This window comes from Vulpes lagopus, chromosome 5, assembly GCF_018345385.1.
Source record: "Vulpes lagopus strain Blue_001 chromosome 5, ASM1834538v1, whole genome shotgun sequence".
Taxonomy (NCBI): domain Eukaryota; kingdom Metazoa; phylum Chordata; class Mammalia; order Carnivora; family Canidae; genus Vulpes; species Vulpes lagopus.
The window spans coordinates 51,210,864-51,228,002 of NC_054828.1; the positions used below are offsets into that span (position 1 = coordinate 51,210,864).

At 35.4% G+C, this 17,139-nt stretch overlaps 1 protein-coding gene across 1 annotated transcript in view; it reads right to left on the minus strand.

The window, feature by feature from the left end:
- Positions 1-17,139, minus strand: part of C1D (C1D nuclear receptor corepressor) — a 19,421-nt gene continuing 2,282 nt past the window's right edge. The window contains exons 2-5 of the mRNA XM_041756042.1: positions 5,432-5,579; positions 4,655-4,721; positions 4,291-4,346; positions 1-1,625 (exon numbers count right to left, since the gene is read on the minus strand). Coding sequence (XP_041611976.1) covers positions 1,461-1,625; positions 4,291-4,346; positions 4,655-4,721; positions 5,432-5,569 — 426 coding nt within the window. The 5' untranslated portion in view covers positions 5,570-5,579 and the 3' untranslated portion in view covers positions 1-1,460. The remainder of the gene's footprint in view (positions 1,626-4,290; positions 4,347-4,654; positions 4,722-5,431; positions 5,580-17,139) is intronic.

Consider the following 17,139-nt stretch of genomic DNA (forward strand, 5'->3'; position numbering starts at 1 on the left):
TTGCTCATAACAACCTTTATTTCTCTCATGAAGTTACTTTTTAAAAAAGCTAGAAATTTGAGAGGATGAGGCTGAAAAAAGGAATGAAATAATTATAAACGTTCTTCTACTTCAAAAATGGCCTGACATCTGAGCCAGAAGACTCTGCATCTATCAGTGACTTCCTCTTCATGTGTCATAAAAAGAGTTCAACGTGCTTTACAAAATCCATTACATTTTAAGACCATTTCCAATATCTTCTACCATAAATCAAGAAATCCATTTATTCAAGGTTACTTATGAAGAATTAATCACACAGAAAATTTTAACAACTTCTTTTTCAAAAATTAAAGTACTTTACTGTAGTTGGCATTCCTATACATAATGGTGTGGATTCAAAGACTGAAAGCATTAAAAGCATATAATTAAAATTCAAGGACTCAGACACTAAAAAAATTTTCTGACACACAGAATTCTCTGGAACAAATATTCCAGAAAAATAAGAATATAAACACAATATGATCTCCTCTGGACTTGTCCTCTCCTTAAGTGGTTGGCATTACATAAACACAGAAAGTTATTTCAAAAAACTTGTATGTACTTGATATCACCTCAAAAATATGTAATCAAAAGATCTGAAAAGATTAGACCAAGAGGTCTATGGGCATGATGCATAAGCAACAAAAACTCATGAATTTCTCTATTCCTAATGATTTCTAAAAAGTATCTTCCTAATTTCAAGAGCGAATTTACACAAATGAGAAAAATAAACAGTCAGCTATACAACCTTTACAGTCTTTATTGACAGGGTATATGAAGCCAAAATCCAGTCATCAATATACAGCCTCATTTCCCATCTAAAGCTAATGAGAATATATTTTACTTTAAATGGGACATAGAGGCAAATTGCCAAGAACTAAAATATAACCCTAACGTCTTAATTTCACACTTTGAATATCAAAAAAAGCCATAATTCCCCAAATCATGAAAACATGATGAAGTAGCTACTTAGAAAAAAATGGACATTTAAGTCATTTCTTTCTTAATATTATATAGTGAAAACAGATGTATTTATAACTTTAGTCTTCAGATAGCATACTTCATAAAGTCATTATTCATTTAAAATAGACAAATGTTTACAAAGAACATTTAACTTAAATTTCATAGTTGCTTATAAAATGGTACTTGAAAGATTGACCTGTATAAGGAAATAAGAATCTTGTCAAGAGAGATGATAAACTATAAATATAAAATATATCACAGTGTTAAAAACCTCATAGTGCTCCACAGGAAAATCAATAAAGATAACTTAATCTTTCTAGGGAAAAGAATATTTAGCATTACAAATTTAAAATGTAAATTTTATATATGAATTCAATATGGAATACATTTAACCCTTGCATTGCCACAGAGTCATCTATTGTATGGAAAACAATAAAAATGATGTACTTTTTCAATATGTGTACATCAAAACCAAAAGGTTAATTTTTACTTTTTCCTTTATTGGCAATTTTGGATGAATTTTTAGGCTTTGGTTCCCAAAGGGCATTTTTCACAAATCTTGAAGCTGCACCTTTGTCCAGCTTGCCAGCCTTTTTCTTGTCTGTTATTTCCTTGACTCTGTTCATGTATACTCTGATTCTTTCCTTAAAGATAAAAAAAAAAAAGCAACAGATTTACTAAGCCGTTCACCACCACTAAGTTTTATTATACTATACCTCAGTTAAATTCAACAGATAGATATTTATTGCCTATTGAGTGGTGCTAGTGAACAGGATAAACATGCTCCATGCTCTCCTGAAGCTCATAGTCTGGGGGGAATAGACATTAAAAAGTCATTTCAGAAGTGTTTGGAGTATTTCAAAAGAGGAAGAACAATACTAAGACATCACTACACAGATAAACACTGAATTGTTTACATGTGGGTATATATTTTTTATTTTAACATTAACCTAAGTCCACATAGTTAACTCTTCTCTATCTGAAGTCTATAATCTAAGCTAGAGCTTTCATATACTTGTATGCAACATAAAAATTAAACTCTTGGAATTTTTCTAAACAGGAAATGGAAGAAGTAGTACTTAACTATTTTTTAAATTTTACCTTCTAGTATCACAATTAAAATAAGCAAAATGAAAATACAAGATTTTTTTTTTGAACTTCATAGTTTTGATCGATAAGCACATGATACTTTCTAATGAAATATACAGTTCTAATCAGCCTTTGGGTGAGAAACATAATAGGTTGCCATATCACTTCAAATCTTCTGAGACCATTAATCAAAATAAAGGGCTTTTTTATACTTTGACTAGAGAAATAAAAGGGATGAGAGCCATAAAATAGCATAGTAAATGATTGATCACTGACAAAAGCAAGTTTCATTAAAATAATCAAAATAGTTACAGAAAAATACACAGAAAAATGCAGACCCATAGAACTTAATTGTGAAAGGCTGACAGCTCTGCTCAAAATCCACTCATGGCTTTCTACTTCCCTTAGAGTAAAAGCCCAAGTCCTTCCAACACAACCTCCCCCCCTACCCCCACCAGCCTCGCTTGGAATGATCTTCCTCAAATATCTCCACAGCCACTCCCTCTTTCCCTGCCAGTTGGCTCAAACGTTAACCTTGTTCATAGGCCCGGCCTTTACCACTTAAAATGGCAATCCTACTCAAGCACTCCAACCCCTCTCACCCTGTGCTATTTTTTTCCCATAACATATAACTTTCTAACATACTATACATCTATATACATTTATTATTTGTTTATGTTAATTGCTTGTCTCCCTCCACTAGGTAGCCTGGCATCTGCCACAAGGGCAGCAGTATTTATCAGCTTTATTCACAGAGGAATCATCTCACTTGGATATAATGCCCGGCTTCTAATAGGCATTCAATTATTTGTCGAATAAATAAACTATTTTCAATGCCTTTCCCCACTCATAATATATATGATAAATAGATTTCCTCTCACACAGTAACTCTGTGATCAATTAGTGATGTCTGTCAAGGTCAGAAAAGGGGCAATAGGTTTTTAGGTGCTTTTTATGTGCCAACCATAATCCAGAATACGAATATACTCCTCCATAAAGTGGGTTCTAACACAGAAAAAAGACAGATGATGATTTTATCCATTTCCAATGACAGAATCAAGTGCTAAGAAACTCCAAATAACTTTGTGTTAAAGGAAAAATGAGAAACTTTATAAATGTAAAGTCCATATTAGAAAGTTTAAAACAGATGATACAGGGCACACTTCTTAAGGTTTTAAAGTCAGAAAAAAAAAAATAAAAATAAATAAAAATAAATAAAGTCAGTATCACTGGTCAATCAAGATCTGTGCCTCATGTTGTTTTACATTTTTGCTTGAAGTATTTTTTACAATTTCTGTATTTAAAAATAAATTTGTTTTCCCCCAAGAGCTTTCAAAGAAGAAAATGCCTTAATCCATATATTTATAAAACTGGTTTACTCATTTTTTTGTAAATAAATGACCAAATATTCTACTAAATTGTAAATAACATACATATCAGCCACCATAAGACTTGAGAACACTACTACAATGTCAAGCATATTTCACATATTTACCTTATATCTTATAAACAAAGAGTTTATTAATATTCTTATTCATAAGGCCAAGTCAAGAAGGCAACCATAAGTTAGATTTCTAATTTTTTCCTTCATATTGAATGATTTAATTTTTGAAGTCAGCAAAAACTCCAAGATACCAGACCTTATATACTGTACTTATACATCTAAATGGAATACAAAGACAAACCTAGAAGATTTATTACAGGTTGTAAATATGTCACTAATGCAGAATTACTGGACAGTACACATACAACTGGTGCCAAAAAAGCTTTTAGCTTTGTTGCTGAACTGGATTCTTTACTGCTGAGAAAATGAATTAATGGAAGAATCGAAAAGGTGGGGGAGAAACTTTCCCGTCTTTGCTAGTAAATCAACTAGAATATACTTTTAAGAATTGTGTAAGAGTTTTTTTTTTTTTAAAGGCAGTTGTAGGGATGAACAGGATTTCAAGAATTTATAGAAAAAATAATATGGAAGTTATAAATAATTACTTGAATTGTAACATTTTCCCATTCAGAGATTTATATAATATATGGAACACCATTTCTCTGACAAAGGAAAAGAAAAACTAAAGACATGATGAAATCTGGCTCACTTTCCTAATTTGGACTCTAAATAATGCTGTTCTCCATAACTAGTATGATAAAGGTACTGTGACTCTGACTTCAGGAATACCACAACAAACAGATAGTCAAATAAAAAGAAATCCACTGCAATCTTACCAATTCCTGCTTTACTGGATGTTCCTTAGGATTAACTCCCTGAGTTGCCAAATAAACTACAAGACAAAGATTTCATGGAATAAAATGGCATATATATTAATTAAGAGCATTAAATAAAGAAACTCTAGTTATAAAAAAAGAAATGTCACCAAAAAAATGATTTCTTAAATCTTAAATTATTCAACTTCTGTGTAATATTAAATGTTTATGTGGCTCATGGACATATGGTATTCTCACTTAAATTTTAACTATTAAAATTGCCATAATGTGTAACTAAATATAAATTGCTAGCATTTAAAAAATAAATTACCTTTGACACAATAAACAATATGCTTTCTAATTAACTCCAAATTAACATACATACCCCAAAACATTGAATTTAATGTGTAAGCAGAAACTAAATCCACTTTGGCTTGTTCAAGAGGGTCCAACTATTTAAAAAAGAGAGAGAGAGAAAATACACACAAACTTTGAGCACCATCACATTATTTTAAACTTTACCAATACAATATATCAAAGAGACGTTTCTTTCACCTCCTAAAATCCAATAACCAAGCGATGTTGAAATAATTTGCAAAAAGAAGTAGTTTTGTTAACGGGTGATTTTTGCCCACAAATTTTCACTTCAGGGTATCATCTTTAGTTAGACAAGGAATGTGTATAACCCAAGAAAAATTCTTTTCAATTATTTTAATTTCAGGAGTTACGATCTGGGCTTTGTATGTCAAAAGTAATTTATCAATATAAACATTGTACATGATGCATTTATGTATAAGAGGCAGGCTAAAATGCTTAGGCAATACCAAAGACAGAAGAAACATAATGAGATTTGTTTTAGACTGTCAAAGTCAATTTACTCTTTTTGTCCTATAGAGTTTCCAGAAACCCTGATAACATCATTGTAATATTTAGAAGGTCAAAGATAGAATCCGTCAAAAAGAATGTTGTGAGTGCTCCTTTTTTCTCAAAAACCAGTCAAAATAGAGTTGTTTGTTTTTCACCCCCTAAAAATATCCACTTATAAAATTGAAATTAAGGGGGAAAGGAGCGTATGTCATTAAACTATGTCTTCTTCTGTATATTTTCATAACACAGTGCTGTTTTACAAATTACATTTTTAGAAACTGCATTTTTAAAATACCTTCTGCAACAACTCATTTCTAGAAACAGACATCATGGTCTTCAGCATCTCATCCACAGCACCAATGGAATTCTCAAATGTTGATAAATACTCATGAATTTCTACTGGATAGTCTTCATTAATTTCTTCACTTGCCATTATTGACCAACTGGAAAAAAAATTAAATTCTTAGAATTTGTGGGAGACAGACTTCAAGTTTACAAAAACAAAATCAACAAGTTATATCATGTATTTAAAAAGTTATAAAAGAGTTAAAACCTGAAGATAATTAAACAAATCTTAGAAAATAATTCTAGAGCAACTACACTCAAACCTCCCCTCTTCAATCTGTTTGAGGTGGTAGGGGAAGAAGAGAACCCACCATTCACTAATGCGACACTTATCAGAGCCTCAATGCCTTTCAAGAACAAAAGACCAAATATGGATTATCAGTAATAAAAATCTTACATTTAAAAAAACTTTCAAAAAGAAAATCCTTTTTGTTGAAGTTAAAGATCAAGCAAAGGGGGGATCCCTGGGTGGCTCAGTGGTTTAGCATCTGCATTCGGCCCAGGGCGTGATCCTGGGGTCCTGGGATCCAGTCCCACATTGGGCTCCCTGCATGGAGCCTGCTTCTCCCTCTGCCTGTGTCTCTGCCTCTCTCTGTCTCTCATGAATGAATGAATGAATGAATGAATGAATGAATAAAATCTTTAAAAAAACAAAAAGATCAAGAAAGGTATGAAAGTATGAGTACATCCTATCCTCTATAATTGCTGAAAAAATAATAAGTTCTTTTGTTGAAAAACTTATGTATTCTGGCCCTTCTAAATTTAGGTGTTGATCTAGCAGCATGGTATATTAAACTAAAAAAATTAGAAAACCTAGGTCTGAAACAGCTTATGACTATCACTAAAATGATTTTTAAGCTCTATTTACATTTACATATATATTCTTTAAGCCCCTTTTAAAATGTTAATAACAAATTCAGAGAGTGCAAAAATGATAAAGTCTACCAGCAGAAAAGAGGAAACTGGGGAGAAGTAAACTATATGATTTTCATTTAGGCTACAGTATATCTTGACAGCATATTCTTTTAAAATTCACACTTATATCATTATACTTAACATCTATGTGAGAAAAACCAAAATCCACAGTAACATATTTAATATGATATCTAAGGCCAAATTTTCAGAAGCAATTCCAAGCCAATACATACATACCATCTGTAGGTTTAAAAAACAAATATTAGCTGTAAATACCTCTTTCATTTCAAAGCTAAGTAGAACAACCAAGAATGTATAAAATACCATAGTAGAATTGAAGGAAAGAGACACGGACTTTCGAAAGTCTTGCTTGATCACCACTGACTTTGTCACCTGATCAATCACTGAAAATCTCAGGGCCTCAAATATTTCATCCATAAAATAAGGCAGTTGGTCTAATGATCTGTAAAGTCCCTTATAGTTCTAAATGTTATGACGTCACTTAACTTTAAAAAGTACTACTGGAATATTTATTGACAATGTATCATTTCTATTTCAACAAGTATATTCTGCTAAAACATCTGGTTTCATTTTAAAAAAGGAAAAATAGCGAAGTCCATCTGACTATCACTGCTTGGGCTGTAAAATTACTATCAAACTACTGTGCAACCAGCAACTGAATAAAGGACTCTGATAAAACCACACAGGAAGAACTGTGACTCTCTATTTCAAAAATCTAACTAAGAGTATGTATTTGCCTCTCATCTCTCTCAAAATCTCTCCAAAATGACAGAAGAAATTGAAAAAAAAAAAAAAAAGTCCATAGTAATGTTGGAAACCAAAAAGGGCATGTATCCATCGGCAGACCTCGACAGCACAAATTTCTGTAAGCTAAAGAGCAAAGGGGATCAGAGTGATAGGAAAGAGAGCCAAGGAGCCTGCAATCCCCCCAAAGGGAAGGAGAATATATGAATAACTCCAAGATGAAGGGCATTAATAGCTGGGCTATGAAGGCTGAAAACAATCAAACCAGAATCTCTAGATTTTGGAAACGCTCCAGCATCTGCTGCCCAGATAAAGGATATACTGCAAACACAGAGAAGATTTAGTATTTCTTCTTTTTATGTAGAATTTTAGGTCAATAAATTTGAAAATCTGGACGAAAAGAATGAGGTGCTGAGAGGGGAAAAAAACAATTACCAAAATTAACCTAAAAAGAAGTACGTAAACCAAATAGTTCAGTAACCAAAGACAAAAAATTTTAGGTCAAAAAGTTTAAGGTCAAAGAACTATGCTCCAAAAAGGCTCCAAGCCTAGAAGATATAGGTAATTTCTTTCAAACCTTTAAGAAACAGGTAATTCTTACAGTATTTAATTGTTTAAGAACACAGGAAAAGATGAAAAACTAAGATACCTATTTCATAAAGATTATTAAAGTTCAATGTCAGCAAGCGTATACAATGAAGGTGGAATACAGATTTCTTAAAATTTACATACTCTTTGACTCAGGAAGTCCTTTTAAGAATCTAGCTTACAGGAATCCTTGTATACATACATACAAATTTATTAAAATGGACAACTTGAACTCTTCTCTCAATCTCTCCCACTTTCTCTTGCATCAATTTTTCCCTCTGCTCTATCATTAACCATAAGCTTACCACATTTTATTTCTCCATCTTTGACAACAAAAGAAACATCTTGACTTCATATTCCCTCCAGCGAAAGCCCCATTTTCCAACCCTTGAAAGAAGAGCTTACACTAACAGTCTCAATTCTCCCTCCATCCTTTCTTGAACCGGCTACACTCAGGTCCCCTCCTCCTCGCTCAAAATTGTTCATCAAGGTCGCCCACACAGCTACACTATTAAATTCTACGGTCAATTCTGTTCTCATCACTTGACATCGTTCACTCCCTTCCTTTAGTTTCCAGGGCATCACATTTTCTTAGTTTCCCTCCTACCTCATGGCTGCTTTCTTGGTCTCTTGTGCCATCGTTGTCATATTCTCAGCCTCGTATCCTTGATATGCCCACGGGCTCTCCTTGATTCTTTTTTCCCCTCTAATTTACTCCTCCGTGACTCCCAAGTCTTTATTTCCAACCCTGACCTCCCTATTGAACTTCAAATCACATTTCCAACTGCTTACTTACTGAATACCTCTGGTTGGTTGTTAATAGATTCTCAAATGTAATGTGCCCACACCGAAATCTTGCCTGCTATAGTCTTTCCAACTCCACTTTTCCAACCGTTCAGACCTGAAATTACAGAATGGGCCTTGACTCCTCTCTCTCACCCCATCTTTAAGACATATTTAGAATCCAACCATGTCCTATCACCTCCATTGCTGCCACCCTCATCCAAGCCAGTACAAACTATCACCGTACCTTGCCCAGATTATTGCACTAACCTAAATGGCCTCAGTGCTCAGTAGCACCTGACATATTTATTTTATTCATTTACTGTCTGGCCACCTCCAAAAGAATGTAACCACAGGAGAGCAGAAATTTGTGTGTTTTGTTCCCTAGCACTGACAGTCAATAAACATTTGTTGAATGAAAAAAACTAACAAAATACTGGAAAGACTAATCTAAATATTCATCAATAGGGAAACAGGTAAATGAATTACAACACATCCATCAAAATATTAAAAACAAGTAAATCTTTATGTAGTAACACACAATGAGAAATGGTGAAAAAACTGATAGAACATTGGGTATAAAACAATATGCATCTAACATGTCACTGTTTTTAAAAATCTGTATAAATGAAGATCTGTAGAAAAAAGTCTGGAGGGAGATATATAAAAAAGAGACATTCTCTTTGAGAACGGGCAAGGATTAGGGAATAAGATCAAAGCAGATTCATTCTGTTTTTTGTTTTTGTTTTTTTTTTTTTTTGAGAGAGAGAGAGAGCATGCATGGCCAGCAGGGCATGGGGGCAGAGGGAGAGAGAGGGAGAGAATCTTAAGCAGGCTCCATACCCAGCGCTAAGCCAAAGCGACACTCGATCTCACAACCCTGAGATCATCACTGAGCCACCAAGGCACCCCTAAATTTTATTATTTCAAAAAGCATGTACTAAAATCATAGTAAAAAATAAACACTCATTAAATTCAAATAAAAGCATATTTTAACAATGTATTTTGGCTTTTAACAAATATTGCAAATATAAAAAAAATAGTAAAGCCTTTATATAAACGTGTATTTTTTTCATCAACTTTTCTATTTGAAAATATTTTTCCTTCCCTGAATCATGATGGGGATTTTTCCTGCAATTATTCCTGGTCCCTAAGCCCCAATAAACAAGTAGTTATTTATTGTTAAAATGGGTTAGGGTGAACACTGAAAGCAAAGCAGTAAGAATAATTATCCTCATTAAATACAAACTGAACCACTTGCCTTTTTCCTAACTAAAAAAATAAAGGCAAAGCAAACTACAAAATAATAGTTCTTCTATTATCAGAAATTCCCTCCAATTCATATGATTTTTTTCTAACATTTTATATAGATAGTTCCCAAATATGTGTTCCTTTCACAGGAAAAGCTACAAGGAGAAAACTGCAGAAACCTCTGTTCTTTTGCTACTCAGATCCCAGGATAAAGCCCTGAAATGTATGGTATTAGCGGCAATAGCAAACATTTGAAAATCACTGCCTATGAGCCAGGCACTATTCTAAGTACTCATTTACTGGAGGTTCAATAACTTGCCTATTTCATAGGGTGAAATGTCCAAAGAAGGGAAAGAAGAAAAGAACTCCATCTCCTCTGCTCTTTACCCCCTCCCAAGGTCTACAGGTGCTTCTCACCTTTCAAACTGCTCCTTCTCAAGTACCAGCAAGCAAAGGTGGGGGTAGAAGAGCGCATGAGAAAATCTGTCTCTTCCATCCCTATGGTCCGGCTAAGACTAAAGCACAGATGGGAGGACTCTGCTCGCAAGCCTTACAGGATATTGTTGCCACTCCCCTCCTCTCACTGGTCAGAAAAACCATAATATAGGCATAAAAGGAGGGGTGCACAACATCACATGCAGAATAGAAGCCATGTCCCTACCTCCTGCCCTCAGTTCTCTTACTTCAAGGAGATCAATCCAGCCAGGAACACAGGGGTTACCCTCACCCCTTCCAATCAGCCCCATCAATTTGGCCTCCTTAATATCCTTGTATCACAAGCTTTCCTCCACTCTCACTGACTATGTCATTTCAAGAGCCTTTGAGTAGTCTTCCTATTGTCAATTTTTTCTACTCTCAATTTTGGAAAGTTTCAAGATACGATTTTTCTATAAAGATGCTCTAGTCATCGTACACCTCTGCTTAAAATCCTGCAATAGCTCCCCGCCCCCTCAGTATGGACACAGGCCTGTTATAATATAGCCCTTGTCTAACCTCCTTCATTCCCTCCCTCTTCCAGTCCAATGGCTGTAGCCACCGTGGCAGTTTTCCAGATATGCCATGCTCATTCTCTAACCTTTCACTATATGGCTTTCTGTACGTTAACCACTCTTTCAACTTTGTTCAAACTCTGCTTATTTTTGGACGTAAGATCACATTTTGCTTTAGCCAGTGAAGAATTCTCTGAGTGCCACCCTCCCATTCTGTCCGATAAACACAACTACAAGCTGTCATATCACTTAAAACGCTATCTGGTATTATCTGTGGATGTACTTGATGTGCCTTTGACTACAAGCTCCTTGAAGGGCCTGTGTCACACTGAGATTCTATTACCAGCGCCTGGCACATAGAATGACTATGTCTCAATCTGCCCAAGACAATCCCAGGATGTACGTGCAGTTTCAGCTGGCCATCTACTCAGCTCCCCATTTCTCTTTCAGAAGTTCCACTTTGAGCAATAAATCGTATGGTCACCCTAAACAATGTAAGTCCTCTGACCCTTACCACCACTCCCCAACCCATTTTGTTAGAAAACAAGCATCAGGAGAGTTGCTCTTGGTACCAGCCAGGGCTAACCCGGGGCATCAAAACCAGTAGGAGATATATATGAAGAGATTTATTGTAAGAAACAGGTTTAAGCAAATGTGGGGACTAATTCCAAACCCCGCAGGGCAGGCTATCAAGGAAGGGCTTACTGCAACTCTTAGCTCCAAGCTGAAGTTGCTGCCCACAGGTGGAGTTTCCTTTTTGTCAGGGAAGCCTCAGCTCTGCTTCTAAAGCCTTTCAACTGACTGAATCAAACCCATCCAGATTATCTAGAATACAGCCCCTATCTTAAAGTTAGCTAATTTGTAGATTTTAATCACATCTACAAATACCTTTATAGCAACACCTAGATTGGTTCTGGACTGAATATCTGGCACTGCAGCCTAGCCAAGCTGTCACATCAAAAAGACCATCATGCTCCTTTAAGCCTCCAGAACAACAGGGGAAAAAAAAAAAAAAGATATATTCCTGGCATTACAAGTTGTTCTGATGCAACAGAACTTCCCCCACAATAGCCTTGTTATTCCTGATTGTCAGGTCCCCAAATAATAAAATCAGACTTAAAATTCCAGCTAACAAATGTGAAGGAATGATAAATTTTTTAAAAATCACTATTTTGCAACCCCTAATGAAATTATAGATTCAGACAACAATCACTGACAGATAAAGGGGTGATGGGAAAGATGACAACACAGGAGTGGGACTGTCACTACTTAAGCCCAGGGATCAACCTTCACTTCACTGAAAATAGGACACAAACATGTCATGAATCTCCTGATGTGAAGCAATAATTAGGTACACAGCACCATCTCTGTAGCATTTCCAACTTCCTAAAAAAAGTCAAATCTGAATCTAACTGAGCCTTTAAAGCTAACTTCTATTTTATAGGAAATACAGAGGATAGAGAAACAAGTTAACACCACAAGAAAGCAAACAGACAAATCTCAAATGAGAAATATTCTACTGGACAATTGACCTGGTTTCTGTAACAAATAAATGGGATGAAGAAAAATTAAGAAAAGGGAGAAGCAGAGGAAGAAGAAATTAAGGAGATTTGGGAGAGCTAACAAATAGAATACGTAGACTTTGTATCTTGATTCAAATCAAGTATAAAAAGAATTTCGAGGCAAAGAAATCTGAAGATGGATCAGGTATATTAGATGATATTAAGAATTATTGATAATTTTGCTATGAAATTAGGATTCAGCTATGAAAATGGCATTATAGTTATATAATGATATCCCCCTATCCTCTAAGGATGCATACTAAGTACATAGGGGCAAAATCATGGGACATCTTGAATTTGCATTTTAAAAAAAGCTAGCCTTCGTGAGTTAATTACACTGTTGAGGGCTGAGGTAAGAACCTATGTACAGGGGCACCTGGGTGGCTCAGCCGGTTAAGCGTCTTGACTCTTGATTTCAGCTCAGGTCATGATCTCATGGGTTGTGGGACAGAGCCCTGAGTTGGGCTCCTCGCTAAGTGGGAAGTCTGCTTAAAAGATTCTCTCCCTCTGCCCCTCCTCCCACATTGTGCTCATGCACTCTCTCTCTCTCAAAATAATAAAGCTTTTTAAAAAAGAACCTATGCACATTATCTCTATAGTGACATTACATATCTAACTCACAAACTAATGTTTAGAATAGTTAGAACTAACTCAGTTCATAAACTGGGTAACACCTAAACATCAAGTACAGTCTGGAATACTTAAGCAGCTCTATTATCTCCCGTTTCAATTCCAAGTATAATTGGGAGGTAAAGGGAAGCTAGGTTACTGGGTGCACTCATCAGATCTGTAAGTTATTGAACAATACTTATAAAAACAAAACAGATACTATGGCCTCAAATGAGGTCTGTATTACTAACATTTCCAACAAAGGCTGACATTTCAGAATGTCTGATTATTTCAGTAATGCCACAAATTTTGTTCTAAAAAAAATTCTGATGCCCTATACTTTATCTGGCCCTCCTAAAAATGTGTGCATGCAAAAATGAATAAATAAACCAACAAAACAAGTCAAAAGTCATATGTAAAACCAGGGAAAATGTTTGCAACACAAAGAGAGATAAAAAGGAACCTCTACAAATCAATCACCAACGAAAAGAATATCTACAATCCAAAATAAAAAAGAACAAGAAAATCAGGAGCTCAAATATAAAGGAATCCAGATGACCAATAAACATAAAGCTACTCAATCTTATAATCAAAGAAACATAAATTGCTAAAACAAGATGTCACTTTTCATCTAACAAGCAAAAATTAAAAAGATTGATAGTATCTAATATGCACAAAGGTAAGGAGAAACAGCCTCTCATTTACTATTAACTGGAGTGTAAAATGAGTAAGGGGGTTGGTGGGAATCTAGCACTGTGCTGCAAAATTATGTATGTTCAAATTCTTTGACCCAGCAATTTTACTTCCCAAAGAGTACGTTTTCATACAAGATAATGTTCAAGGACATCTACAGAAACACTCTTTGAAATACTGAAACTTGAAAGTGGAGAACAATCTGCATGTCCATTAACAGGAACTAGTTAAATAAATTATGATATAGTCACATTCAATAAAATACTCTGAGGCAGTGAAAAAGTATGAAGTAGAGAACAAATTCCTGAGATATATTAAGTGAACAAAAACTGAATAGCATATCTAATACAACCCATTTGTTTTTAAGAAAAAAAGGAGTATAGAGGCATACTTGGATATGCATGTAAATGTCTTAAAGGATACAAAAGTAGCTGCTAACTATGGCTACTTCTGGGAAACCAAAAAGCAGGAAGATAAGGGAGCACATTTTATGTCATACTCTCAGAATTATGATTTTTAAACAATAATAGATACAACATAATAATTATATATATTTACATTTAATAATTTTTCCAATTATCTGACACTTTGAATTTATTCTCAAATATGCCAGATAAAGTGTCATTTCCCCCAACTTAGCAGCTAAAATCAAACCTATATTATTTTTTTTTTAAGATTTTATTTATTTATTCATCAGAGACACAGAGAGAGGCAGAGACACAGGCAGAGGGAGAAGCAGGTTCCTTGCAGGGAGCCTGATGCAGGACTCAATCCCAGGACCACAACCTGAGCTAAAGGCAGACACTCAACCACTGAGCCACCCAGGTGCCCCTCAAACTTACATTCTTTAGCCCTATTATATTCAAAGAACCATATAATAGATTCCTTTTTCTACACATAAATTTTCTAGCCATTTTCTCCCTATTCTCATGGTACATACGCCTCTACAGTCTTGTTCTCTTAGAACTCCTAGAATTGTGAGGACTCCCAGTCACCACCATTTTTTGCCTACTTAACCCAGCTCGCTCATCACTCAGATCAAGTCATATCCACATGTTACAGAGTCTCACGGCATCCTGGTTTCTCCTTATCATTGTTATAATTTTGTATTTCTGTGATTATCTGATGATTGTCCACCATCCACGCTAGACTGTAAGCCTGGTACAGGGCAAGTCTTTGCTCATTATTATATTCCAAGTATCATGGCAGCATGTCATAGATGCTACATAAGTATCTATTAAATAAATGAATCCTCAGTGCCCAGCATGTACTAAGTGCTCAGTAAACATTATTCATTTACATGGCACTGTAGATTATGTGCTAGGAGGAATAGGGATAAATAAAAGAATTGTCAGGGAACGGAGCAAGGATCTGGTTGAGGATAACTAACATTAAATCGTGTCTTCTGTGAATTTCTTTAGTAGTGTTCTGTAGGCCTAGAGCAAGAATAGCTATCCAGAATGAGGGAATGGCTGAGCAAGGACTTGTAAAAGCATCCTTAAAACAACTGACTGGGAAGTATGGCCTTGAAGGGAAAGAGTAAGGCCTTTCCCCCTGGCTGGAGTACCCCATCCTCACACTGCACCCCTTGTATTCTGAGCCTAGTGAAACATCAATTCTTTAAACCAGCATCAAAAGGCTTCCATAGCTCCCAAACAAAAGTATCTCTTCTTTGCTCCCAAGGTTCTCCAGACTTATTATATATTCATCAGTCATACTCCTTCTCATGTATCTTGATAAATCCGATGGTGTCAAACCTCATTTTACTTGATCCGTTTGTTCATTGCATTCGACAAAAATGATCACACTATTCAGCCCTGAATCCTACAACACTAGACTCTCAAAACAGTCCTTGTTTCTCACCAGTGATTCATTCATTCTGTCTCCTTTCCTGGTTCTTCATCTCCCCAAATCTATAAAGGCTAAGATGCCTAAGGACTCAGGTCTTGTACTACTTTTCTTTTCTGTACATTCACTTCTTTGGTGATTATCTCCAGTCTCACTATTTTAAATACCATCTGTTCACTGACAACTCCCAAATGTTCTTTTCCAGCAATGAACTCCCTCGCCACAATGAACTCCAGGTTGGGTAACTCTACATCTCCACTTGGATGACTTATAGTCATCTCAAACCTAACATGTCACAACGGAACTTCTAATCTTCCCCCACAAACTGGCTCCTTAGTTTTTCACTCCTTAGTTCATGGCAATTCCATCCTTCTAGTTGCTCGAGCTCCAGATCCTGACAATTATTTCACTCTTACAATCCATGTTCAATCCATAAACAAATCTGTTAGCTTTACCGACAAAATACATCCAAAATTGAACTGCCTCTCACCGCAGTCACTTCTTTTCACCCTATGAAGTCAGTATAATCTCACTGAATTATTACGACACCTTCCTATTTAGTCTCTTGGCTTTTGCCTGCCACACTCTCCAACAATCTATTCTTAACATAGCAGCCAGAGTGATACTGTTAAAAAGCTAAATCAGGTCCTGACACCCCTCTGCACAGAGCATTCCACTGGTTACTTATCCTCTATGCTGTTCCTTCAAGGCAAGACTTACTTTGCATGACATTTGCATCTGCACATGACTAATGTAAGGTCTTCCCACACATTAGGCACATAGTAACTGTTTGCTACCTGTCCAAAACCAAAGAAAGCAAACTGGGGACAAACCTTGGGGAATCTTAATATGAGATGAGAGTCTGTACTTAAAGATATTAGGAAGTCACCACATAGATCCAAAACAAAAATACACCATAATGTACATTCTAGGGCTACTTCCACTCCTATGCTAAGTAGAGTTACATATGATTATGAACTAAGCCAGAAAAAAAAAATGCAATTAATAATTTTTTTGGAACTAGAGAGACATCTGCAGATGCTGCACCAGATTTCTATTACCATAATGACCTCTTTGTACTGCATTATCTTAGAAAATAATGGTGAAAAGTACACACAACAGGCTATCAATAAAGTTGCTCCTTTAGCAGACAGTCCGTGTCGATGCCACCTATAATTCTCCTTCAAACTTACAGTAAAATCCCTGAGATTGACTTTTTCCTTTTAAAGGTGTTGACCTCCAAAAAAGCCAAATTTATCCCAAAGTCCAATAACAGAAGATCTAAATCACAAAAGGTCGCTCAAAATTGAGATGAATAACTACATCAAATTACACAATGAATGTACTTCTATTATTAATGCTAGTGTTTACCTCAAAGCGTTTTCAAAATTACAGTTATGAAGCAGCAAAACTACCTTCCAGAACCGGGGAATCTGCTTACTACAATAGTGTCATCTCTAAAATAATAACAGTATATAGGGCTATCGTAAAAGTGAAATGAATAATATTGGTAAAGCTTTTAGAACAGTGCTTGGCTCGGTAACCAGTCAGTACATTTGCAGGTAGCAACAGTTTACTAATTTACTAGAGTGAAAAGGATCAAATATCCTGATCCAATGTAGACCATTCAAATCCATATTGTGGGGATACCTGGG